Raw genomic sequence first — 25,122 nt, 5'->3', positions numbered from 1 at the left:
GACAGGATATGATTGCTACAGCAGGTATAGAATACACGGGGACACAGCATTGGTAATCAGGAATACAGCAGTTGTCTGAGCAGGGCTACACGAGAGCAGCTAAACGGGCCGAGCAGAGGATACAGAGCAGCACAAAGCGGGAGAATACAACGAAGATGATGAGGAAAGTGTTGTCATAGAAGGTCGCTGTTGAGAGCGTCTTTGAGAGACAGATTTGTTTTGTAGTTCGCGTTCTTGTCCCACTTGCCCTCGGAGACCTATAGGAGCTGTTAGAACGATGACGAAAGCAAGCTGAGATCACGTACAAGCTTCGAATGTTCGCTATCGTAAAGCTGTAAAGAGGTGAGAGTATACTCCTCGCACGAGCAGAGTAATTAACGTCTTTGTTTCTTGGGGGAGTCTGCTATAGTACGTGTTGAATGTCGCCGTTGTCTTGCTAGAAACCGCCGGATTGCTGGAGCGTAGGTAACGGTGGGCACAGAGCATCCTAAGGAGAATATCAGTACAGATCATAGAAACACTGCATTTGAGTACTTACTTTCCGCTGGGTTTCTTGTAATTGACGCGCATTTTTGAACCCGTGTCAGCATTAACAGTGGGAATGGGGACTGGAGTGGCAGCAGCATCCGGGGATGGAGGTGGAGTGTTGATGGGCTTGACCTCGGCCTCATCGTTCTGAGTCGGCGGGGAGCCTCGAGAACTAGTGTCGGCAATAGTGGGTTCAGCAGGGGTTTTGGTGGCTGCGTCAGTGGTGGGAGATGCGGGCGAAGTTGTGATGAACCTCGTAGTTGCAAATGTAGCCAGGGATCTATATGACAAAGTCAGATGATGCTAGCAATCTGAGGAAGGAGGCGATGTACAGGAGATCCTCAACCTGTATCTCCTCGTCAGTATCTCCAAAACACAGCTCTTTCAGCCCGTCATCGCTATCGCTTTCATTGCCCTCCATCGAAGTAGGCGTTGCTGGCACATTCGTGTTTGCAGGAGGCGCCGAGTTGATTGCTTGGGGTGCGGGGGAGACAGAGGTCTCCACTACTTGGAACATGTAAGTGTCAATGAGAATGTATTATGAGTAAATAAGCGTCACCTTTACTCCTTTTCAGCGCCCTCTGTGATGCAGGAACGTGGCCTAGAAATAGAGTGTGGCAGTTAGATAGGACAAGTAGTAATATCGTGCACTGCTTACTATCGCTTCTCGCATGTTTGACACTGGTTGCATGCCCCTCACCATCACCATCCTCCTCCTCCTTAATGTCATCACCCGACTCCTTCCGGAGCCACCTCCCGTCCTTGTCGAGGTTGTTCTGCTTCCAACCAGGGTACCACTTAGTGAAGGAGAGCTTGAGCTTGTACCCGTCGCTATCCAACCTAATAATAATATCAACACAATGTCACAGCCACGAATGATAAACACGTACACAAATTCTGGGTGGTTCTCCTCCATGATGGAGTGAACAAGAATACGCCCGGATGCACTGATCTGGCTCCAGGTTTGCGGAGCCAAAGCTCTCTGGACCAGCTCTGCGCAGGCAAGGCGGCATGTCTTCTGAATTCGACTGATATCTTCAGCGTTGAGCTTGGTTCCGTCCGATGCCCGCTCAAGATATGGCTCAGGACCACAAGCGTTGTCAGACTTTTGAGCTTCGGCAGAGATGAGCCAGGTGTTGTAGGCCTTCGAGGTGTAGAATCGAATGTAGTTGGGATGAGATGGAGAAGTGGGGCGGTTGAGCTTGGTGATGGGAAACCTGGGGAAAGCGCCGCTTGCGATAAGCTTCTCATAAAGCAGACTAGATTGTGTCAGAAATGACACGCATATGTGAACATCGAATGGGACTTACACTGTTGTTTTATTCTCGACACAAAGAGCCTCCCGTTCCACCAGAAGCGAGGTGTTCTCAATCTCCAGCTCGAATATGTGTTGTTGTAGAGAGAGGTAGGGGTCTTTGTGGTGCATGTAGTTCATTCCCTGGTTCGAGTTAGTCAAAATTGTCTCACAGACTCAAAAACTACAAACCTGCTGAGACCCATACGATGCACCAGAGACCATGGAGCTGGTCATTGTAGCACAGGGGCCTTGCATGAGTGAGCCAGTTGATATGGGGTGTAGAACTGGCGGTGTTGTGATGATGGTAGCAGGTAGGAATATGGTTTAAAGTCAGATGTGCAACGCGCGTCCATCTGAAGTCACGGGCCGACAAAATCAGTCCCTTTCCCTTCTGTGTAATGGCTCACAAGGACACGGACACAAACAAGTTCGTGGTGCAAGTACCACTCAAGAGCACACAGGCATACAAGTTTGAGTTCACGCCAGCTGCTCCTGGCATGATTGTGAGTGAGAGTTGCATATGTTCTGACTGAAATAACATACTTTTTGCAGCGCATTCGCGTTAAGCCCCTCTGCGAACATGACTTGGCAGCAGAATCGACGCATGAAACCACCAAGCAGGCTGGGTTCGACTACAGCCTCTCCCTCGGCTTATCTGATGCTGCAACACCAGCCCCAAGCTCGCCCTGCTTTCCAGGTTTCGCCTCAACCAGGAGGAAGAGGGCTCAAACAGAGAGATCGAGTCAATCTGGGCCTGTGGAAGATGCTTGTGACCCGGCACCAAGTCAATCTGGCCTGGTGGAAGATGCTTGTGACCTGGCACCAATCCCAGCTGTTGTTTTGTCATCTCTTGTGAGTACAACATCAAAGATGATACCCTTTTTGCCGAAACTAATGACGGTGGCTTTTAGGTTAATCACCTCACCCCCTGGCCTAACGAGAAACAGAAACACCAGTAGATAGCAATGGATTAAGTACAAATATGTACGAACTGAATGAATCATTATTTGTCTACATCATCCTGGTCCTCCAGTGGCTCGTGATCTCCCGAGCGAGAAGTATCTAACCCAGGCTTTTCTGTGACAAAAAAGCGGTCCCCTTCAACCTGTGATGGGAATATCATCCTGCGGGGTACCATGCCAACGACACTGAGGATGTCTGACACGGCAATAACTCGCAGTTCCTCAGTGTAAACACAGCTAAGAACAGTTTGCTGTGATAACTCGGCGAGAGCTTGATCTGGTTTTGAGAATAACTTGACGACTGCAACACCCTGCCACTTGACCTTATCAGCAGCTTCAGCAACCGGCATCACGAGACTTGTGTAATACAACGCCTCTGCAAACCAAATGGTTGTACCAATGAAAATCTAAGGACCATGTCAGCATAAATACAGTAAGGTAATCTGAAGCAAACCTTTAGCATGCGAGAGCAGCGGAAGTTCTCGGAGCTCTCGAGGAATTTCTCCCTCCACTCACTCCGAGCAACTTGACCATTAGGCAGCAGCAAATGGCCATGCCGCCGTATTTGCTGAATTGGCTGAGGTGAAAGATACCTAATAAATGTGTTGAGTTCACCATTGCATAGCTTGTACTTGTATCTCTCATGTTTCGGCAGTAGAACAAACCTATTTTTCAAATCCAGAGAGCCCTGTGGGTACTGTGAGACTTGGGCTTGCTCGAAGAGTTTGGGAACAGTGCCATGAAGAGCATTCGCGCGAGCAATGCGGACACCAATATTCTGTATATTGGCAAGGTAGTTTGATGGTTGCCGGATGTCGTACTTGAGTATACCTATAGTCCGTTCCATAGCCCACTGAGAGTAGCAAATAGGGGGGCCTTTACGCACTACTTTGTAGGCCAAATGGAGAACCTGATGGACGCACGGTGCAATTAAGTGGAGCCGGCATTCGAGTCCCTGATAATAGATCTCTTCGAACTCGTGTTGCCATTCATCCAAGAGAGTTGCTGCCTGAGTGATTTGAGATGCGGTAATCGAGTACTGACAAAGGAGCTGAAAGCCACGGACAAGCTTGCAGAGATTGAGCCAGTAGCGCTCAGGAAGCACCCGATAGAGAAGCCCAGGTGCATAAGCAAACACGTATATGTAGTGCTCCCAGGTCTTGTAGTCTGTATTACCTTTCTGTGCAATGTTACGAGGTTTTGCATCAAACAAGCGGGGAGTACGGCACCCGGCATTACCAATGCTTTCACCATGAGCATCCCACTGAGCCTTATCCAAGAATACAGCAAAGTCCCAAGTTTCCTTGTTGTCAGCATGATGGCACTTGATGGTGCCACACCAGAGTGAGAGCATGAGTTTCGAGATGTTCAAGACAAGATGCATTGAGTCTGGTGCCATGCAGTTCGGCACACCAAGCGACCGAGCGGGTGACAGTCCTAGTAAAAGCGGAGGTTTCTTGATGCCAGTATCCCTGCGTAGTTCTTTGAATGTGTTCATGTCTCGGGCGGCGGTCAATCTGTAGAGGTTATCATAGTATGCGGGGTTTGCTGGTAAAGGAAGGTGTTGTATAGAAACATCCTCGTGGTTACTTCCCTCACCGGCTCGATCACGGGGCTTGATGAGAACAGGATAGTAGTGAGACTCTTGTCCATACCGTCTTCCCTTGACACCACAATACATTCGACAGTTAAGGTAGCCACTGTGGCCATTCAAACCATCAACATAGACCAGCCCAGGTCCATCAGCTAGTGGATAGAGGAAGTAGAGGTTCCCAGAGAAGACATCCTTCCAGTGAGCATCATAGTATCGCAGCCCCTCGCGTTGCACTGCCGCCAAAGCACCAAAGCCAGGAAAGAGAAAAGAATTGAGATTCTTCGGCTTTTTGGGACCGGGGATGAAGCCGCCTGGAAGGATATGAACCTTGTGGTATCGTTTGTCGGGCGGTAGATTCACGACAATCCATACATAGACCCAGCAATCGGAATCCTTATCCTCGAAGACCTGAGTACTGTCAAGAGTGCACATGAGAACAATGTCATTTGGCTGTATGTCGCCGTCTAAGACTGCTCCGAGAAAGTCCCATCCCATAGCTAGATCGTTGACAACCGGGATCTTCTGCGTGTATCAAATCTCATCTAGAATCTCTTGAACACAGCGTGACAGGTACTGCATATCTCGTGCAATTGCCGGACTTCGGAGTGCAGCCTGGATTTGAGGAACAACAGGAATGGTAACGAACGTTTTTGCAGCAACCTTCAGACGATCGTTACTTGATTCAAATTTCACTTGATCCCAGCGAGACTTTCTGCAGTCGGGATTAGGACATGTTTCGAGTGCGGCATATGGCCCGGTGAACACGTAGCAAGAGTCTGGGCACATATCGTGAACAATAATGTCAATGCCAGTGATGTTGGCAATATATTTCTTGATGGTCTTGTACAACATGGCATCGTGATTGTTTGTAGATGTAATGTACGCCCGGATGACCTCATCATAGGCCCGCTGCGAGGTGTGCTGCAAGGCCAAGTACGTCTTCAGGCTGAAGAGTACACCTGGACTGTCAATATCAGCGGGTTCCTGAAGGGGATTGCAGAGACGATCGCGTGCTTCCTGTGTGAGCTTAAGAAGAGGATCATCGAGAGTGACATTGTGGAGATAGGTAATGAATCGCATGCTTTCCTGTAAGCTGGCTAGTTTTGCGGAACCCGACAGCCTCTCGAGATCAAACGCGGGGGGACGCCGTCTGTTGTACGCAATTCGAACAGGCGGCAGCGGTGGTGGTGGTGGTGGTGGTGGTGGCGGCAGTGGTAGTCGTTCTCGATTGTTGTTTTCATCATCATCATCATCAGGTGTATTGGGACGGCAATCGCGTTCGAGTGAGTTGGCTCGGGTTTCATCTCGTTGAGGGTAATCTGCCCGAGTTGGTGATCATGACTGTCCTCTGCCGGAGTTGGAGGACTGGGTACGGCCACAAGCGTCTTGAGACCGCAATGCAGGGGAATGGGACCGACTGTGAGTAGGGGAGATGTTGTGTATGTTCTGCTCGTGAGTTGAGGGCGACCTGACACGCCTCTGTTCACCCAAAGTTCCAGCCAACACCTATTAACGTGAGTATAGACATTCAGAATGTTGTGCTTTGGTGGACACACCTCTGACCACGCTCGTTTTCTCCTCCCCACCCTTGCCGACGGCTCCTCTGTTGCTCGCGCTCGTTTCCTGAGATCTGCCTCTATCTGTCTCCATGTTCTCGACTGCTCGGGTGGAGGTGCAGTTGCTCGTCCCCGCGTACGTGACTGTGTTCCACTGGCTTGGTACTTGGATTCAAGAAGCCTCCCGCGCTCATTCGGGGAAGTGACTTGGCTAACATGGCTGTAAAATGTGTGCTCCGGCACTTCGTGAGGCTGTCCATAGTGGTAGTTTTTGCAGAGACAGAGGACCAGGCGAGGATGAGAGGCTTCAGAGGCCTGATCCTGCATGATAGGACTGAACATATGTTAGATATGAACCCAACCAGAGGAGAATTGAGACGCACCTTGGACACTTAGAGAGTGAAGAGATCGAAACATGCACTCACAAACATTGCTAACGCGCAATGCTATCCTGAGAGAGCCTTGCTATCACACCATATTATACAGAGGCATATACGAAGCAAGGAATGTCATAGTATTGCAACGCTCGCAAGGAGCAGGGGGTAACAACGTGAGGATTAAAGCAAGCGCGAGCAAGCGCATGTTCCAAAGCTGGATTTGACTATTCGGACATATCCGAGCCGACCCGGCTCCACAGCCTCCGATCCAAGCAGACGTCGGCTGATACACTCATAACCGGTTCTCACTGGGCATGAAAAGTCATCGAAAGTCATCAGACCCATGATGACTTTGACTGACGCGTCTCGGTAACAGTTACTCAAAGTAGCTGAAGGTAATATTAGCCCCTATCCATATGTCTCATGTACTATAGACGTAGTATACTCAATGTAACAACATTTATGACAATAGAATACCCTCAGTAGTATCATCTAAGTCAACATCAACACACAACCCTTGAGTATCAGAAGATGGAGGCTGAGATCTAAGTCTATCATCTCGTAAAGAGCAAGTTCCTCTTGGAACTGCTTTGTGGCACCAAGGGAATAGATAGTCGACCAACTACTAGACTCGTTGAAGTTAAAAAGTGTGGCCAGAGGAATGGGCGAAGTAATAGTAGACCCGAGCCTCACAGGCTTTGAGTCAGTGCTGTCTTCCTTAGCAAGCTGCATGTGTTGCTGTGCAATGAGATGAAATGAGTCTGCTGAAAATGATGCAGATGCAGCATTAGTGGTCGGCAAGTCTTGACTCTGTGGCTCTGGAGATTCCTCTAAGTCGTCGAGTGCAGAGAACAATGGCGTTTCAGGTTCGTTAGAGTTGCTGGGAAGTGTCTGAGGGAATGTAGAGATGGGAGGGAAATGGTTCTCGCGCGAATGTTCTTTCATAGAATGTAAAAGTTGTTGTTTCTTCTGTGATTTCTGGTCGCGATGTTCGTCCCTGATCATCATCTTGAGTTCAGCAAGACTTTGAAGTGTTCCGGTCCCCAGACCATTGCGTAGCTTAGTTAAAATGATTCTGAATGCACTAAATAAGTGTTCGCAGTGATCATAAGGACTCAGCGGGCTAGCTCAATAAATGGAGAAGCCACCGAGCCATTGTAGCTGGTGTCGAGATATAGTGAAAGCGGATCTGGATGTTGATTCTAATTATTTGTTAGCATAGAAATGATAGAACAGCTGAAAAGAGCTCACCTCCCACTGTGCATTGGCCAGAGCGTGATCAGCAACTTGGTAGAGAGTCTGGAACTCTCCTTCACCAAGTAAATAATCCCTAACCTGTGAGTCGAAGCCAGGAGGAGCAGAAGTACAGGAAAATAAACGGCAGTAAAGCCACTTGAGGAGAAGTTTGACTCCACCAATAGTAAGTGGCTGGATCTGGGCGAATGGCTTACGACCATAGAACAGATTCATTATTACAGCAGCAATGAAGACCTCTTGATTGGCCTTAGCCCAGCAAGTTTCAATGCTTGAGATTATTGTCTCGCACACCTTGTTGCTCACAGGATCGGCATTGAGAAGCTTGCGGTATTTTTTGATCAAGTAGCCGAATGTTAGTAGGACCGTATAGAGGTGGCAGTGAGCTGCCTGCGTAATATTTGTTGCTACTGCCAGGGGTTCAAGATGATTGGTCACCCTAGAAAATAGAGAACTGTTCAGTAGACATTCTATAATAAGAGTAGATTACTTGCCTCTTAATCGAAGGCCAGAAGGTATCTGAGCGATCTTGTATTAAGTTGAGCATTGACATTGCTTTATCCCTTGCTTTCCTATCACCTGTAACAAAAAGCGGTTTTTTATTTACACAAACAAGCTCAGCGCCAGAGATTTGAATAAGGCACAACTTAAGATCAAGAAGGTGTTTGTATGCCATGAGGTGAGCTGTCCATCGAGTAAGAACTGCCCGGATGACTGCAGTCACAGACTCTCCAGTGTTCTTCTGGAATTCCTCGATGTGAGCTAGTATAATGACCTTCCCGCGAAGCCAGCTGATTTGTTCGTTTGCTAGGTCTGTGTAGACGAATAATCCCGAGTTCCACTTAAAATAGTCGCTGACTACTAGGTTTATCTTTATGGAATAAAATAAGCTAACACCATGAATGTTTAGAATTAAGACATACCTGATGTGCATAGCAGTCGAGAACAATCAGAGATGGATTGCTGATACCCAGGAGGTGCCAAGCCTTTCAACACTCTCCAGAAGCGTCAGTCACAACCGCAATGACTTTTGAGCCCCATGAGTCATTAACATTCTTTATTACTTCCTCAAGCTTTTCGAGAAGCTTGTTGGCCGTCTTACGCTCCTTAGAGACGTCGTAAACATTAACTGTATGTATCTGACCGGATAGAATTAGATTAAAATTGATATACAGAATAATGATAGACATACCTTTGTCTGTGTCGTGATCATAAAGGCTAGAAGGTGATGATTATTTATTCCTGTCCAGCCATCGGCCTGAAGTGTCGATTCATGACCTTTGACAGCTTGCTTCACAGCAGTACGAAGCTCTGACACCGCCTGAGGAATAAGATGTCGAGCCATCGTATACTGAGAGGGCACCTTTGCAGCAGGAATAAAGTCGTGGCAGAAGGCGTGCCACTCTGGATTATCGACCCAAGAAAGCAGGAAATTAGCAGATGCGGTGAGGCGGGCAAGATGTTTTTCGAAGGCCTGCTGCAATGCCTTTGACCAGTCCAAAGGAGGCCGAAAAGTCCCGCTTGGTGCCCGAGATAATATACGTGAGCCTGAGTGCGATGGAAAATTCGGAAGGCCAAAAAGCTGAGGTGTCTGCCATGGACTTGCAGCCCGAGAAAAATCCTCGGTGGCCACAGATGGACTGGGACCAGGAAGAGGCGCTGGAGAGAGTGCGAGCACTGAAAGGGACGGAGAATTAAAGCGGCTTGGTGGGGCCGAAAACGAAGATGTATTAATGTTGAGGCTTGGATTACTAGGCTGAGCAGTGGCTGGAGCAGCAGGAATGCTTGCTGGCATAACCTGCTGCAAGGATCCTGCGCTATCAGTGAGAAAATACGGCTGAGGCACATATTGATCTAAGTCGCTGGTTAATCATGTGTATATAACATATGAAATATACTCACATGCATTCAACATGACAGCTTGCTGCTGCAAGTTTGAACCGCCTTCCTGCCCTTGAGTATTGCGCTGAACTCGCTGTTTTGCTGGTGAAGAGGGCGCGCAGTGATACGTAGTAGTAGCTTCAAATTCAGCCCAAGCAATCACATCTTGAGGCTGCAACATGCAGCCCCTCAAATGGTTGAGCGCTGTTGGTGGCCACGACTGAACCCATGGATGGTCGCGGCCATCTTCTGTCCATACTAAAAAGTGTAGAATAAAACCCTGAACTTGTAAGGATAAAAAAAAATACATACACTCGAGCTCGATCTCCTGGACAGTGTGTGCATGAGCGCGGTTGCCATCCCGAATAGTGTTGGTATCCTGGGCCTGTTTTTCAGCGATAACACTATGCATACACTGCTTACAGAACAGCTTGGGTTTGCCATGAACATGGGACCCAGTCTGCTTGCCATTCGCCCAGCCAGGGTGCACAATAAAGTGGTTGTGCCACCAAGAGGCCTTGGTCTGTTTCGGCATTGATTTTTGAGATGTGAGAGGAGGACTGATGCTTCAACCTTCGTCCTCTTGTTCACCATTTTATATCTACTCGCTGCTGTTCTGTATTTTCTGCGGCTAAGGTTGATTTTCTCTATGCTATCGAGCTGGTTAAACAATGTCATAGAATGATGTCTCAGTGCAGAGACGTCACTCCTCATGAGAGGACAAGTCCTGCATGGCGAATACTACAGAAATGCTCCACAACAGGACAATGTACATACATTTCATTAATGTACCAAGCCCATGACAGTTTCATAAGCACTATTAATGAGTGATATATTGAATGTGAATTAGTTCCTCAATGAATGCACAGCTTGCAAGTGCTGCTTTCCATTTAACACACACTTCTAGTGCCACAACCAGCATAGAACTTGTATGTTTTTCGCCTGTTTGTCATTTTACAGCCTTCACATTGACTATCATAACTCGGGAACTTCACACTATTAATTAATGCTATATAGAAGCACATACATGTTTTTTATTCGAAGGTTGGGTCCGTGAGACATGAGCTACAGCCTCAACTTTGCTGCAGCCGCACCTGAGGCACGTTTCTCACACGCAAATGACTTTGATCACATGATTTAATATTACTATATATGGCGTGAGATCTGGTTTACGGCTAATAACAAAAAGTCACTTCAAGTCATGACTTTTTGTGATGGTCACTGGAAGTCAGTGACTTCGGGATCTGTCCTGACTCCCAAAGTCACTGACCGCAATCCACTGGGATGAATGATAAGTAAATGATCATGACCGACATCACAGATAATTACAAACATATGCCGGGGAAATGGTGATACTCTGACATTAGTAGCATGTAAAGTCCATTTTGAGCATGCAGGAAAGATCACGGGGATATGATGATAGAAAAGAATCTATGATCTACTCGAAGGGGCGTATTATCATTAGTAGATATGGCATGATAATAACATATGGTACTCACAGCTAGTATAAGTCACAACAGGTGCATTATAACAATTTGCGATGTTAACTCCGTGCCTGCCCGGAAGTATGTGGGACGTTTGAGCTAAGCTCCACTAGGGATATTGTGTCTGGAATGCTAGCGTAAGGACTCGGAGGGTGAGCGTAGGGTAAGCAGTCAACGGTAGTGATGCGGAGGGGATGGGAACAATACCGGAGGACCGGCATGTAGGGAGTGAAGGTGCCGTAGGCACCGAAGGTTGACAGGAGGGTACCGAGGTATGAAGCGAGGGAAGACTTGAAGATAGATGAAGACACAAGTATCGCTGAAGACACTTGGAGTAGGAATTTGCGGGAAGGACTTAGAGGCGAAGAGGAGTAGAGGGCAGAAGTAAGTCAATATTCATACTGAGGAATACAGGCTGAACTATACAAGTATTTATACTACTGCTCCAGAGTCGGAGGTAATGTACGATGAGTAAGGAACGTGCGGAAGGAACAGATCGTTAGTAAGTAAACATGAGATAAAATGTCGGATGCAATATCATAGCAACTGCGGAATGATAGGAACGTCAAGAAGTGTCAAAGGTAGACAGGTAGCAATGAGACTAGTAGAAAAGGATGTAATAAGGAACGACACCTGTCAAACATGTAGCGAAGAAGAGTAGCAAGGTGGCTGTGTGGATCGGAACGTCGCCGTAGGGACCGGAGCAGGACCGGAGCATGACATGCAATCACGATGCGGTTTCCAATACCAATAAATTCATTGCAAATAATACAGTACACTCTACAGCAGACATTACAGTATACAAGAGAATTTAGTGAGGCTAGCATTTGCAAAGGATGAGTATGAGCAATATACAAGAGCAGCTCCTATTAGGCCCGGGCATGTGTCGCCCGCAAAGCAGCTTGAAGAAGCGCCAGGCAGGGAGAATGTGCAATAGTGTGTACAAGTTCCTGAACTTAAGTGGAAGGCCGTGCTTGTAGGCTGTGGAGGGGGCAACCATGCCTCTCTCTGTACTCCCAGCCGCCAAGCTGCCAGCTGAACTCGAGCCCTTGGTCTCGTATATGCTTGAGGTGGTGCTTGTGTTGCTGGTTCTTGCGGAGCTGGATGATGCAGTGGAGCTGAATACGGATATGGAGGGTGAGGACACAGAGGCAGGGGAGAAAGCAAGGGACCAGCTCTCAAGGAGGACAAAGTGCCTGGTGGGCTTGACGTGCACGCAGGACAAGTCCGGGGTGTGGTAGATGAGCACGTGGCTGGTTGCATGGCCTGTGTGCTCAGGTACGGTGAGGAGGACAATTAGGGCAAGGGTGGCTGGGGTTGGTGATGGCAAAGAGGATGAGGATGATGAAGGGGCAGAGGAGGAGATGGATGGGCGGAGGGGCGAGAGGTTGAGAAAACAAATGGAGGGGCGAGAAAACAAACAAATTAAGGCAAGACAGCTAGTGATTGTACAGAGTATGGACAGAGGCTGATGTACTATATAGTTAGATGGAATCTTGCAACATAATCACATGATGGCGCCTCCCGTGTATCACTTACAACAGCAGGGTGTAGTCTGCAGGCTGCCAGGGAGAGAAAGGGTGCTGAGGGGGGTTGGGGTGGAAAGTGATGTGTGAATACTGCAGAGCAGGCAAATGAGGGAGATTTCTTGGGTGAGGATGAAGCAATCACTGACAAGGCCGGCTTTGATGCATTGTAATCTTCAGTTAGTGGCTAACTGGTGTATGAACAATCTCCTATAATCGAGTGTTCATATTACCTCCGACATGACATTCAGATTATTATGCTTCAACATATCGCAAGTGATGTTATCTTGAAATTTGGTCCATGGTAAGCTCACTACCATATGGTACTTAATGATAAGAGCCCTATGATATGATAATCCTGTTATCAGATAGTGAGCTAACACTTAAACAATGTTGAATCATTGCCATTTACGATCATACACAATTATATTAATGGTCATCTTATAATACTCACAATCTCCATTATGCCCTGAAAAATTTCCCCTGATTTAGTGATGCAAGTCAGAATGATTTAATAGTATTTTATATGATTGGGAGCACATTGCGACTGACACAAGCAATTGCAATCCACTTTGAGGAGCGTTGCAACCGCTTGCAGCTTAGATGTAATAAAATCTCAACCACGGTTGCTAAAAATACTCTAAAGTCTGCGAGACCTCCGCTGCATTCCCACCTCAATTAAATTGCAGGCTGGTTGCAAGGCACCAAAATTGCAAACGGCTGCAATTGAACCAACAACTTTGCAATATCTGCCCCTGTTGCATGCAAGTGGATCCCAGGTGCCAGGGCCAAGCTGAGGCAGACTCAGCTCACTTGCCTGTTCTCGCTCTCGCTCCCGCCTCAGCCCTCGACCGCAGCAACTGAGCAATTTTCTCAATACGCCAGCACGTATTGCCAACATTGATTTTGTGGACAGCCCACACATGCCCATGCACGTTGCCTCAAGGAGCCTCAAGGAGGGCAACCAGCACCCATGAGCGTGGCGCTGCTGGAGGTACAATAGCCTTTCTTGGCTCGACAAGCAATGTGCCAAGCCCACAATCTGACACATGGAGGCATGACTTCCTCTCCTGTATGCACAGAAGAGTGCATGGAGCACAACACAAGACACTCAGGAACAACTCACCGAGCACATTGAGAGATGTTGAGGGCTTGGGAGGAGAATGAAATTTGAGAGGGCAAGGTGAGTGGTACCTTGCTGGATTTTGAGCGCTAGCTCACACATTGAGTTGAGAATGCAAAGCAACAGCCTTGAGAACACCCAGGAAATGGGAAAGGCAGCATATGCCACCTCAGCGGTGCAGCAGCGCGGTGGCAGTGGTGGTGCATATACTTACCCCCAATGTTACCGCCATGCTTGTCACTTTGTATGTACGTATATCCTTCATCTTAACAAGTGCACAATCTTCTGCCAACTAGAGCTGGAGCTTGATCAGGAGCTGAAGAAGGCAGCCTCGAGTTTTGCGAAAAAGTGTGCATTCACTAACCTAGCTGGATTTTACAAAAAAAAATCTGTCCATGTTTTGTGAGGACTTTGAAAGGTGATATTGCAGCCAAGGGTCATCTTGATGTCTCGCCCTGACTGTGCAGAGAAACCCGTTGACATATGGATGCAAATCTCCGAAGAATATATGTGGCAGGTCTGAAAGTGGTAGATATCTATGGTTATATCTGGTGCACAACAAGTTGATGTTCATAGGCAGACCTATGCAGAAAGGTCAGGAGTGATTCTGGAACCTTAGCCCCACCACATAGCTGATCCCTTGGTGGAATCCATGAGTGACATGTGAGATATGGCGCAAAAATGAACAGCCAAATCCTCGCTCAGTCAAGCTGACACCCTTGACTTGTACTTGGTCCCTTAACTGTACTGAAACCTCTCCAATAACCTCCAAAACCTTTATCTTCATGTATCTTCATGTCTTTCTTAGCTTGAGACAAAGCAACAAACTTGCCTGTTGTCTGGGAGAGATGCCAGTGAGATGTCAGCTTTCACCACACTAAAACTCTTATCTTCTGTGTACAACATTTTGACGCTTGTATGTCACATTTATCTAAACATCATAGTTGAGGAACACTTAACTCGGGGCCCTGAGAGAATAATCATTGAAAGGGTAGAATATACAAAGGTTTTTCAAGCTATATTTACTCAATTTCAGGATTTTGCTCCTGAGCTCTGACTATGTATCAAGTAGGCCTAATATTGTGCGCAAACAAGTTTTGGAAGGTAAATTGGTTGAAAGTTGAATGTTGAACCATTGAGGGAAGCATTCAAAGTGTTTGATTTACATGTATGTTTCATGATGAGCAAAATGTTTCACTGTAGGTACATGCTGAACATGACTAAGCTGATCCAGATAGGGGCTCAGGTTATTTAGGCAGGCACTGCCACTACCACCAGCCTCACTGCCATGCTGCGCTGCCTTTCCCAATTCCCAGATTTTCTGACAGCCTCTGGCTCAATCCATCGCGGTTACACAATGGTGTTTTCAAAGTGCAGGGGATGTGACAGGTCAGTTCTCCAAGTGATAACTGTTGCCTGCCCACTTTGCAGTGCCCGCAAATTACACCCAGCCTCCCTCAATTCCCCACCAAAATTGATTGTGAAGGGCTTCACACACTACAGAATAACAGTTTGGACCCTTAGAACAACAGTTTGACCCTGTGGATGACAGTTTCAGCGACATTGCTGGGTGAGTCATTTGCTTGCTTTCAAATCTCCTCCTGTTGTTATCACCCTGTTCCACCTAATCCATGTACCAAGCCTCCCATGCACTTGTTATATAGTTTCTGCATACATGTGAGCAATACAGCAGCTCCAATACACCAACAAATCACACATAAGTTCAAAAAAAGCAGTAAGACCTGCTTATATGCTGGTTTTAGGATATCTAGTAGCAAAGTTTCTATTGACAAGTAACAAAATGGTAACACAAAGTGGCTGCCTGCATGATAGCCTAACTATACAAAGAGGTTCTGGGAAGGAGTTGGGCAATCTCCAAGCTATGTAACCTGGGGGGTGCAGGCACAAGCTTGTGAGCAAGCATGATGGAGTGTGATTGGGTGGTGACAAGCCCCTGAGCCACAAAACTGTTGCCCAACGACAGTTTTGGCAATGGCCATGTGGGAGGGGCATGACACATGTTACAGTGAACTATTGTTCTCCTGAGAGAAGCTGTCTTGTTTAAAACATACAAGATCTATTGCATATCTATTTATATCCAGTCATATTTAGTACAATCTCCACCAATTCAATCAGATCTAGCCTTCTGGGGACACTAACTGAAACTAGATTTGACTGAAAAATGGTACAATTGTAAAATAAAAAAATTATAAAAAAAACTAGTGTGATTCAGGGAATATCTAGTATAATTGAGTGAGCTTAGATCCGACTAGGTTTGGAGAGTTACATGGTTGTATGGGTAAACATAGTCATGATCAGTATACTTAATCTAGTCTCAACCAGTGAAATTGGGCTGATTGGTACTGTTATCCCCTGCCAGAAGAGACAGCCAAATTTCTGTAAGTCCTGGAATATTTTCCTCACAGGCCTGTCCTGTAAAATAAGGTTTGAAGCATCCCAGAGACCCAAGCTAGCACTTAAAAAATCCACAAAGCACCAAAGTGGGTGGATTTCCTAATATACAAGCATCAGTTGATTTGAAAACCTAGGGACAACCACTGTCAGACTGTACAGTCTGCGCGGGAGCCAATATCAGTAATAAGCCCATATTATGCAGGGCACTGTCAGTAGCTGAGCCATAAAGGGAAAATCAGGGTGTCATTGTCGAGCCAGATTTGCTGATACAGCAGCTATAAGATTTGTTGGAAAAACCTAGAAACCAAATAGATGCCTCCCGACGTGTATCTACATTCTGCTAGCTGTATTGATGCATTGGCAATGGGTAAAATGTGCATGAGTTCGGTCTAGATGCCATCACAGCCATGTCCAACCCCCATTGCGATGCATCCTCACCAGCAACAAACCAATCGCAACCAAATCACAATGCATTTTTACTCCATTTTGACCTTGTTCTGACAGCGATTTAACAGGATATTGACACCATTGCGACAACTGAATGGCTGGTTAGACACATTGGTAATGGGTATTCTTGATTTACGTCAGGACACCCCTTTCCTATTTTCTGACATTACTGTACTTTTACAACCACAAGTTCATCCCATGTCCCGTCGGACCTTGGGAACAAACTTAAAAATGGGACATGTCCCATCTCGCCGGAGGTCACAAACTTAAATACGGAACATAGCGTAGAATCGACCAAAACATGCAATTAAAGTGTCAAAACAAAGCTACACATCTGAAGAACATATTCTGGATCCAGCACATGCACGAGATCTAAGTCAACCTCATGCTTGTTGATGAATCCAGGCCCATTGTTTGAGTTGCCAGGGTCCAGGATTCAAGCCATGAGGTTGGCCGGCTCAATCCACGAATCGTCGTTGAACTCCTCTTCGGCTGAGAAAGGGATCACGTTGTTGATCAGCTGGATTGCATCCCCCAAGCCTTGCAGCGGAGTGTCATCTTGATCCTCGCCAGAGATCTGATGCCAGAGATCTGGGTCAGAGTGAGGGAGATTGCGAAGGAGCTTGAGAGCGGGCAGGCTCGAGAGCAACTCGGAGGAGAGGTTAAAGCTCCCTCTAACCTCACATTGCTGGAATGTCTGCATAAGATGTTGTTAGAATGCTGTAGATATAAGAACATCAGGAAAGCGCACCTGGCGGACGAAGTCTGGTTGATTGATTGCATGGAACACTTTCACACCCCATGCAACAGACCGATCTCAGAGTGTTGCAAGTCGAGTGTCCAATTTGAAGTTGAAAAGATCAGGGTCATCATCAACGTTGAGGTGCGCGAGTGCCTCATTGATCATGTCTTGATGTTGTGCCCTCTTGATCGTGTGCTTGAAGGTGCGCTGAATCCTGACATCGCACAGCTGACATTTGCCAGTGGTACCACCCGGGATAAAGTGAAGTCGAATCCAGGGCCAGTTCTTGTACACAAGCCAGCAAAAGGCTTTGCTTTGATGGACCGACCAGCAGTCGAGGATGACTACACACTCCTGGTTGTCAGGGTAGCCAAGACACTGCTTCTGGTCATTGAAGTAGGGGACAACATCCTTATTGAGGTACTCAACCATTGTGTCGAGGTTCGACCAGTAGTTAGTGGAGTTCCATGAATAGACAAAGCCAAGGCGAGAAGCCTCGGCTTTTGATGGAGCATGCGGGGAGGGGAGGGATCAATCTGAGCCGCCTTTGAAGATGAACTGGAGAGGGAGGACTGCTCCCGAAGCTGAGACACCGACAACTGCTGTGAATGCACATTTCTCTTCTTTGCCAAGAACAGCGATCTGCTTTGATCCTTGGGTGTCAAAGGTGCGGGCGGAGTTGTCAGAAATGACAATTTGGGTTTGATTAAAGTTGATGATGAGGTCCGGGTGCCGTGTTCCTGAGTCATGCACCCAGAGGGAGAGCCGAACAAAGAGCTTGAAGATCTTCTGCTGAGCATCAGCAGAAGACTTCTGAGCAGCGCGAGTCAAGACCCTGGGGACCCACCCAAGCTCCTGGAAAAGGAACTTGCAGATGAATGAGTCCGTGCAGGCAAATGGCTGCTGACCAGGGGCAGTTGCCCGGAAGAGCTGGGGGGTGTGGTGACAGATGAGGGTGATCATGATGGTGCTGCAGGAGGACAAGCTCATGGAAATCCCTGAGTATCACATGAACTTCAGGTAATCCTTGATCTTGTCGATGAGATCAGGATAGAGAGACTGTTGATAAGGCTGATCAGTAAAAGCAATGCGAAAAGGCAGCAGAAAACCTACGAGAATCCCATTCCGTGTAACCTTGCATTGAGGCTTGTTGCCAAACTCCACCTGTGCAAGAATTGGGTCCTTCCATCGAGGTGGCTCACTGTGTTGGCACTCAATCCAACGGCCAAGAGTTTGAGGTATGAGCTGGCTGAACTGTGTTGGGTTGGTTCGCTTGAGGTCATCAACAATCTTCTTTGGGGGCCAGTTGCCGCTGATCTTGTGTGCACTGTTGTTGATCTGCTGGAAAACAAGCGGGTGGCAGTAGTTGAAGCACTCCGATGCAGAGGCGGGCTTGTCAATGGGATTCTTGCGCTTGCGACCTTGTTGGTCCCAATTCTTGGTGGCAAGCCGGGAGAATTGTTGGAAGGGCCGTGAGGCTTTGGGTGTGGCAGATTGAATCGGCGGTGTGGTTTTCGATGGCACCATGAGGGTGACCTTGGTCTGGGCCTTCTGTGCAGCCTAAGGTGCGTTATTGGTAAGATCAGATTGTGATTGAGCCAAAAGCAGAAATGACGTACCCTCTTGGCACGCTCCTCCAACTGCAAGCACCATTGTTGCTTCCACAGACACTCCTTCTCCTTTTGCAGATGTCCCTTCTTGACCTCGGCAATTCTTGCTTGGCACTCTGCACATGCAAAGGCCTCTTCCCACTTGGTGTCACATTTGTACTTGGTTGTGATGCGTCTGGTCTCGACTTCGGCCTGTGTGACCTTTGGGAAGAAGCTGTTGAACTTCGGTTGCAAGAGCAATTGTGTTGGGGGAAAGGGCAAGTGCGCTGGGAGGGAGAGTGGCTGCGTCGGGAGGGAGAGTGTCCGTGCCGGGTGAGGCATCACCTCACAATCTTGGACCAGATGTGAATGGAGCAGCTTTGCCTGATGAATCAACGACGACAATGGTGGGATGTCATTGTCATCATTGCTGCTGTTGTCAGGTTCCGTGCCGCGGTCTGAGAGCGACGTGGTGTTGTTGCTCTCAGATGCATCTGTGGAAGGGGCAGAGGGAGGCAGAGGAGGAGGTGAGAGAGCTGAGGGAGGCGGAGGCAGAGGTGGGGCCAGAGGTCCATCAAGCCTGCTGCTGTTGGGGCAAGAGAAAACCAGGTTGTCAGGAAGACCTAGATCATGCTAGAGTAAAGTAGGTAAATGATTGGGCAAATCAGAAAAAATGTGGAACGTACCAGGGCATAAGGGTTGCCACCATGGGTCAGAAGGAGAAGTGCCCACTCCGCATGCTCGGGACACTTTGTATGCGGAGACCAGGGCCTAACAGAAGATTGGCCAAAGATGGTGTGCTCAATCATGTTGAACGTGACAACACTGCAAGAGAAGCCGTCATCCTGGAGGGAATGATCAAGAGGTATGATGGATGGGTGGAGCTCAAGGCCGCGCGCATGAGCAAACGTGCGATATCCCTCGATGTTGTCCTGACTGATGGCTTTGGCAGGCATCGCATCAAGCAAGTCGCCAATGGAGAGCTGGCCGGTGTGCGTGTCGAACAAGGCAGCGACGTAGTGGTCGAGGTGGCGGTTGTGCAGTGGGTGTATGATGCCCTCAAAGCTGCCAGCATTGACCTCCTTGCTGACATCGGAGAGGTGGCTGAGATTGTCAGCATTGGGGGTGTTAAACAGGTCCCACTGCACGGTTTCTTGGATGATGGAGAGGAATGGAACCTGGAAGTCGAAGGTGTTGACATAGAGACAACAATGAACGCGGTAGGTAGTAGTCCAGTTGCGGATCATGTGCAGAACATGATCGACGATATTGCCAGAGAGATAGCTGTTAGACAGAAGCTTGGCAACATCGAGGGTGCGGAGACCAGAAACGCCAAGCGGGGCATTCCAGCCGACGATGTCGAAGAACATCTCGAAAGCGTGATGGATGTGGATGAATGAAAAATGAGCTGGGACAGCGAGGAGGTTGACATTGGCCCAATCGTGAGTGGAGGCTCACTTGCCTTTGCCTTCCCTTCGGGAAGGACAATGTGCCACAGGGGCGGGAACCACAAGGGTCCATGGAGCGGTTTCCCCGAGACCTTGCCAATCCAAATGCTACGAGAGCTGTGCAGCCACTGGGATCGGAGCACATTGCGGGTGATCAGATGTGCATATGGAGGAATGGGCGTGTTGACGAAGTCGAAAGGACCTAGTGAAGGAGGATGTGGTGAAAAGATGTTGTCCGCTGTGAAGGAAGACAAGGGGGGCAGAGCAGTAGGCAAGGGTGTATGTAGAAGAGTGGTGACTGAGGCTTGATGATCGACAATGAAATGACAATAGTGGGGAGTAGTGTTGTTCTTGGCCTGGCCTAAAAGCCAAAGCCAGGCCAAGCCAAGCCAGATTTTGGGCCAGGCCAAACCAGGCCAAAGCCAAGCCAATAGGCCATGGCTTTGTTAGACACTTATTATAATACTATATATCAGTAACTACAGTTGATGTTAGCTTGTTTGATACTTTTGTAAACTTTGTACACCTATCCTTTATCTAATCCTTATGTAATCTGCAGACCCCGCTTGTTTGTGACCATGGGAAAGTCAGTGTTGGGAGGGTGTCCTCTAGAGCTAAATAGTTTAAAGCCTAAGTCTTCATCAATGGTGATCGACCCTGCACTAGGCTATTCTTAAATGAGACTACTAATTATCAGAAGTGATCCTTGACTATGCTGTCTCTCAAAACATACCCAACTCTTGACAGAATCTGTTTTTTGGAAGAACTAACCTTTTATAAAACTAATGTGTAGTAGTAATAATCCTGAATAGGCCTTATCCTTGGTATAGCTATTGTACTACCAGTGCTTAGTAGAAAGCCTGATATCCAATATACTCCTCAGTGCTTAACAGAAATTATGCCTCATTACTTTCATGTTTATTTGGATTGCTAACAAGAGATTTATGATCTACCAAGGATTATTTCAGTTAAATGTTGTTTCTGTCAAGGGTTAGCCCTGTCAGGGATTGGTTCTGTCTATTCTTAGTTTTGTTGAGCTAGTATTGTTAAGAGTTCGCTTTGTATTATAGGATTAGGTGATTTCTCGAGGATTAATTACCATGTTTTCCTCATAGTCAGGTGTTTAGGCATAAACAAGTATTCTCATAAGGACTTGGCAAGGCTCATATCAAGCATATTTAAAAGCAGTTGCTCACAAGCATATGGTATTTACCACTATACAAGGGCTAACCTGCAATTAAAGCATTTGGCTATATTTTGTAAGTAAACTTGTAGTGTAGTTAAAGTACCATACAAAAGCCATGGCTCGAGCCAAGCCAAGCCAGGGCCAAGCCACAAGCCAATAACTTTGGCTTGGCTTGAGATTTGGTCAGGTCAAAAGCCACTTGAAGCCAAGCCAAAGCCAGTGGCTTTCGGGCCAAGCCAAGCCAAGAACAACACTAGCACTAGGGAGGGACGTCAGTGGTAGCTATAAACTCTGCAAGCTCAGCAACATGATCGTCGATGGTAATTATGGGAGGCATAGTGGTTAAACAGCAAGATAGAGATAGGACAAAGAAGGAAGTGGGGAAAGAAGGTTTGAAATAAGGATCGGGGATAAAGGTGAAGTAAAGTATAGGTAGATGTGCTCACAATGAGAATAAGATACTGAAGAACTGTCTCTCCCTGGCCTCTATCAAGCGTATTTATGTGTTTATGTTGGGGATCACCTGCGCAAGAACAAATAATATGTGGTGGAAGGGTAACTGGGCACATGAGCTCTCCCAACTACAATTCTGAGGAGAAGAAGGACTCACCTTGAGAAAAACTAAGCAGAAATAGCCAAGGCCTGCCATGCTGAATCATTGTGCTCTCTAGCTTTGAATGTGTTGAGCCAATGGGCTGAGGACAATAGCATATGGGAAGAGAGGGAGGAGGTGAAGTAAGAGGTGAGCATGAATGGTCACGAAGAGGCACTTTCCACAATGGGTGGTCTTCAATGCGACATAACAGAGGCGTGCCAAGAGTGCTGGCAATGTGCCTGAGGGCATGACGTTGTTGGCTGTGAGCCCTGCCCGCAATCCCGGTGAATGTATTCAATGTCCCAGCCTGCAGGCTGCAAGCGAACTTGGTGTCCCGCACTCATCGCCCCATGCGAACTTAAAAGCAGGACATGCTGTATTTGGTAACTACTTTCCCACGCCACCATGCGAACTTGTGGTTGTAAAAGTACAGTATACTATGCTGGAACCCATAATGAAATCTGTCACCCGCAATGAAATTTGTACCTAGCATCCGTACTTTTCATTTCTCTACCAAGCTGCGCAATACCGACATAGAGTAGTTTCATTAGATGGCCCATGTTCAATCTTGTAGGTATATACCAAGGGACAGGGGAGGGACAGTTGAATTTCATTGCAGGTGATGGTTTTCATTGCGGGTTCCAGCATAGTAGTGAGCCTCGAGAGAACACTCTGTCATCAGTCCAAAATATTGAGAGCTTGTGCCTTCTGGTTGTGTCCAGTTTTGTTTCGGTGGGGGTGGAAGGTGTTAGCTCAATATATGATTACTCTTCTGTACACCAACCTGACGTTGTTTCACAGCTGGTTATTGACCTGAGCTCAAAACATTATCAAAAGAGCTCATTTTCTGTCTTTTGAGCCATGTTACTTTGTGTCTAGACATCCCCTTGCCAATCCAGCACAGTATGATATGGAATGGCATGGAATCATAATTATCATGAATTTGTTTTGAGAGTTTTGCTGGGGAAACAGCCACAAAAGATAGTTGTACATCCTGACAGTGGTGTACATTCTCATGGGGGATGACAGTACAGGTCAAAAAGCACACTAGATTTAAATCTAGTGTGAAATATGCATTGCAAAATAGGGGTACATTGTCATATATGTGCCTAATATTGTCCAGAACACAAAAGAGACTCAGGGAAAGGTATAGTACGATGATGGGAATCAAAAGGAGCATGACAAGAAAGAAAATGGACAGGAAAACAGTGAGAGTGGGCATTGGGTGGATGAATACTGTAGTTTTTCAACCTTAAGTTTGTGGTGGTATGGGAAAGCGGACTTTAAACACAGTTACTTTAACTGTCTGTCCCCCCCTGTAGGTCTGGAGGACCCAAGGGTGAACAAGGTTTGTGCTTAAGTGCTCTTGGGTTGTACACTGGACAGTACTAAAATATTATATTAACCACTGACATCAAGTTTGAATGCTACACTACCAGTGTTATCAACAGTGGACCTGAGATAGCCCCAGCAATGTCTGTATCATGATAAAGGAGGCTGTGCTCCCAAAATTCTGCCCCAACTTCCTCAACCCCACTGTCCCTCCCAGCATGGGTGACAAGCTCGAGCATGTATATTACAGTTTTTCCACCTTGTCTAACTTGCCCCCAATACACTTCTCTTTCAACTCTACACTTGCACTCTGCACTTGATGGCACCTTGCCAATGAAAGCACTCAGTGTGTTTGGGTTCAGCACATATTCACATTCCTGTCTTCTCTGTCCTACACCTACCACAGCAGCTCAGGGCAGGATACGAACCCTGCTCACAAGCAATAAGAAACACAAAAACACTTAATATACAGTGGGTGCTTATGTACCAGAGTACTACACAATTTTTTGGAGGGCATTCCAGCAATTTTATTCTATTTTATTGCCCATTTTATGGAATGTCCCCCTATATAAGTTTGAGGGCTTGATGGGAGGGGAGACTGTCCACCCCCTGAAAGTTCAGTTTTTGGGGGTGGACAGGGGACCAAACCTAAGGTTAAAAACCTACAGTAGACTCAAAATTAGTAACGGGGACCACTGACAAACTCAATTTCACTCAGGTTCCATTTTCCTTTGTCCTTCTGTATGATTAGAAAGTTAGCACTCACCAGAGTTTCCCCTAAAATATCAGACACCCGATATGTAGTCAGTATAGCACAGCCACTAAGTCTCAAGCTGCGTATTGACTGAGTACGCTATTCCTGTACTCCTACCACGTCCAGCCACGATTGTATGTTATTGTTCCATCATATGCAATCCTTCACGCTCGAGGAAATCATTTAAGTCCCGCCACCACATTGCCCAAACCCTCAACCCAGAGCCTTTGACCTCTCTCTCTCCTTTCGAGCTCTATGTAATAATGTACTCTTCTCAGCCTACGGTTAGGAAACAGAACAGGCTTGTCAAGTGCTCCTGCCGAGCCTTCGGGTGCTGTCGAGGCCCTGATGGCCATACACTACAGAAGCATAGGACTGCAAAGGAGCATGGAGAATGCAATGAAGTTGAGGATGCTGCCAAACATCAGCAAGTGCAGGAGGATGGGCTGGCCCCAGCGCGTTCAGAGATGTTGCCGGTGGATCACGCATTGGAGGAGAACGAGGGTGATGCATACAGCGAACATGGTGATGAGGGTGCACCGGTACGTTGTATGCATTCAATGCCCCAGAACATTCATGCAATGTTGATGTGTCCCTACAGCTACCTTCAGATACACTGTACAACTGGATACCCTCTGACAGTGCACATGCCAGCGATGATGACTCCTCGATGTTCTCGCAGACTCCTCTGGCTGCAGACCCCGGCACAGATGATGAAAGGCAGGTTGACATTGGAGGGGAGGGTGAGGACAAGGATGAGGGTGATGAAGGCAATGAGGAAGAGGAAGGTGAGGAAGGTGAGGAAGGTGAGGAAGGTGAGGAAGGTGAGGAAGGTGAGGAAGGTGAGGAAGGTGAGGAAGGTGAGGAAGGTGAGGAAGGTGAGGAAGGTGAGGAAGGTGAGGAAGGTGAGGAAGGTGAGGAAGGTGAGGAAGGTGAGGAAGGTGAGGAAGGTGAGGAAGGTGAGGAAGGTGAGGAAGGTGAGGAAGGTGAGGAAGGTGAGGAAGGTGAGGAAGGTGAGGAAGGTGAGGAAGG

At 47.4% G+C, this 25,122-nt stretch overlaps 8 protein-coding genes across 8 annotated transcripts in view; 2 read left to right on the top strand and 6 right to left on the bottom strand.

Moving 5' to 3' along the window:
- Nucleotides 1-173: 173 nt before the first annotated feature.
- Nucleotides 174-2,059, bottom strand: CONPUDRAFT_156695 (uncharacterized protein; the record flags this gene model as incomplete). The annotated part of the gene is made up of 10 exons (XM_007773519.1): nt 174-257; nt 306-332; nt 364-487; nt 539-808; nt 861-1,032; nt 1,088-1,129; nt 1,187-1,368; nt 1,419-1,787; nt 1,839-1,966; nt 2,015-2,059. 10 exons carry the CDS (start codon nt 2,057-2,059, stop codon nt 174-176), a joined length of 1,443 nt encoding a protein of 480 aa, XP_007771709.1.
- Nucleotides 2,060-2,223: 164 nt separating this feature from the next.
- CONPUDRAFT_75339 (uncharacterized protein) lies at nt 2,224-2,784 on the top strand (the record flags this gene model as incomplete). The annotated part of the gene is made up of 3 exons (XM_007773000.1): nt 2,224-2,328; nt 2,378-2,677; nt 2,737-2,784. 3 exons carry the CDS (start codon nt 2,224-2,226, stop codon nt 2,782-2,784), a joined length of 453 nt encoding a protein of 150 aa, XP_007771190.1.
- Nucleotides 2,785-2,828: 44 nt separating this feature from the next.
- Nucleotides 2,829-4,876, bottom strand: CONPUDRAFT_156694 (uncharacterized protein; the record flags this gene model as incomplete). The annotated part of the gene is made up of 3 exons (XM_007773518.1): nt 2,829-3,194; nt 3,242-3,380; nt 3,453-4,876. 3 exons carry the CDS (start codon nt 4,874-4,876, stop codon nt 2,829-2,831), a joined length of 1,929 nt encoding a protein of 642 aa, XP_007771708.1.
- Nucleotides 4,877-8,563: 3,687 nt separating this feature from the next.
- Nucleotides 8,564-9,063, bottom strand: CONPUDRAFT_18585 (uncharacterized protein; the record flags this gene model as incomplete). Its single annotated transcript, XM_007772883.1, has 2 exons — nt 8,564-8,707; nt 8,761-9,063. Coding segments are annotated over 2 exons (447 nt in total), but the record flags the coding sequence as incomplete, so codon positions are not given.
- Nucleotides 9,064-17,261: 8,198 nt separating this feature from the next.
- Nucleotides 17,262-17,618, bottom strand: CONPUDRAFT_156692 (uncharacterized protein; the record flags this gene model as incomplete). The annotated part of the gene is made up of 1 exon (XM_007773517.1): nt 17,262-17,618. The coding sequence occupies one exon, from the start codon at nt 17,616-17,618 to the stop codon at nt 17,262-17,264; it is 357 nt and encodes a 118-aa protein (XP_007771707.1).
- Nucleotides 17,619-17,717: 99 nt separating this feature from the next.
- On the bottom strand, nt 17,718-18,149 carry CONPUDRAFT_156691 (uncharacterized protein; the record flags this gene model as incomplete). Its single annotated transcript, XM_007773516.1, has 1 exon — nt 17,718-18,149. The coding sequence occupies one exon, from the start codon at nt 18,147-18,149 to the stop codon at nt 17,718-17,720; it is 432 nt and encodes a 143-aa protein (XP_007771706.1).
- A 42-nt stretch (nt 18,150-18,191) lies between these two features.
- On the bottom strand, nt 18,192-20,145 carry CONPUDRAFT_156690 (uncharacterized protein; the record flags this gene model as incomplete). Its single annotated transcript, XM_007773515.1, has 4 exons — nt 18,192-18,245; nt 18,300-18,746; nt 18,806-19,408; nt 19,462-20,145. 4 exons carry the CDS (start codon nt 20,143-20,145, stop codon nt 18,192-18,194), a joined length of 1,788 nt encoding a protein of 595 aa, XP_007771705.1.
- Nucleotides 20,146-24,353: 4,208 nt separating this feature from the next.
- Nucleotides 24,354-25,122, top strand: part of CONPUDRAFT_75336 (uncharacterized protein) — a gene marked incomplete at both ends in the record, with an annotated part of 2,393 nt that continues 1,624 nt past the window's right edge. Inside the window, 2 exons of the mRNA XM_007772999.1 lie at nt 24,354-24,632; nt 24,692-24,878. Of these exons, the coding sequence (XP_007771189.1) occupies nt 24,354-24,632; nt 24,692-24,878 (466 nt within the window). The remainder of the gene's footprint in view (nt 24,633-24,691; nt 24,879-25,122) is intronic.

Source organism: Coniophora puteana (assembly GCF_000271625.1).
Source record: "Coniophora puteana RWD-64-598 SS2 unplaced genomic scaffold CONPUscaffold_10, whole genome shotgun sequence".
In the NCBI taxonomy this organism is placed as follows: Eukaryota; Fungi; Basidiomycota; class Agaricomycetes; order Boletales; family Coniophoraceae; genus Coniophora; species Coniophora puteana.
This window is presented reverse-complemented; position numbering and strand designations above follow the sequence as displayed.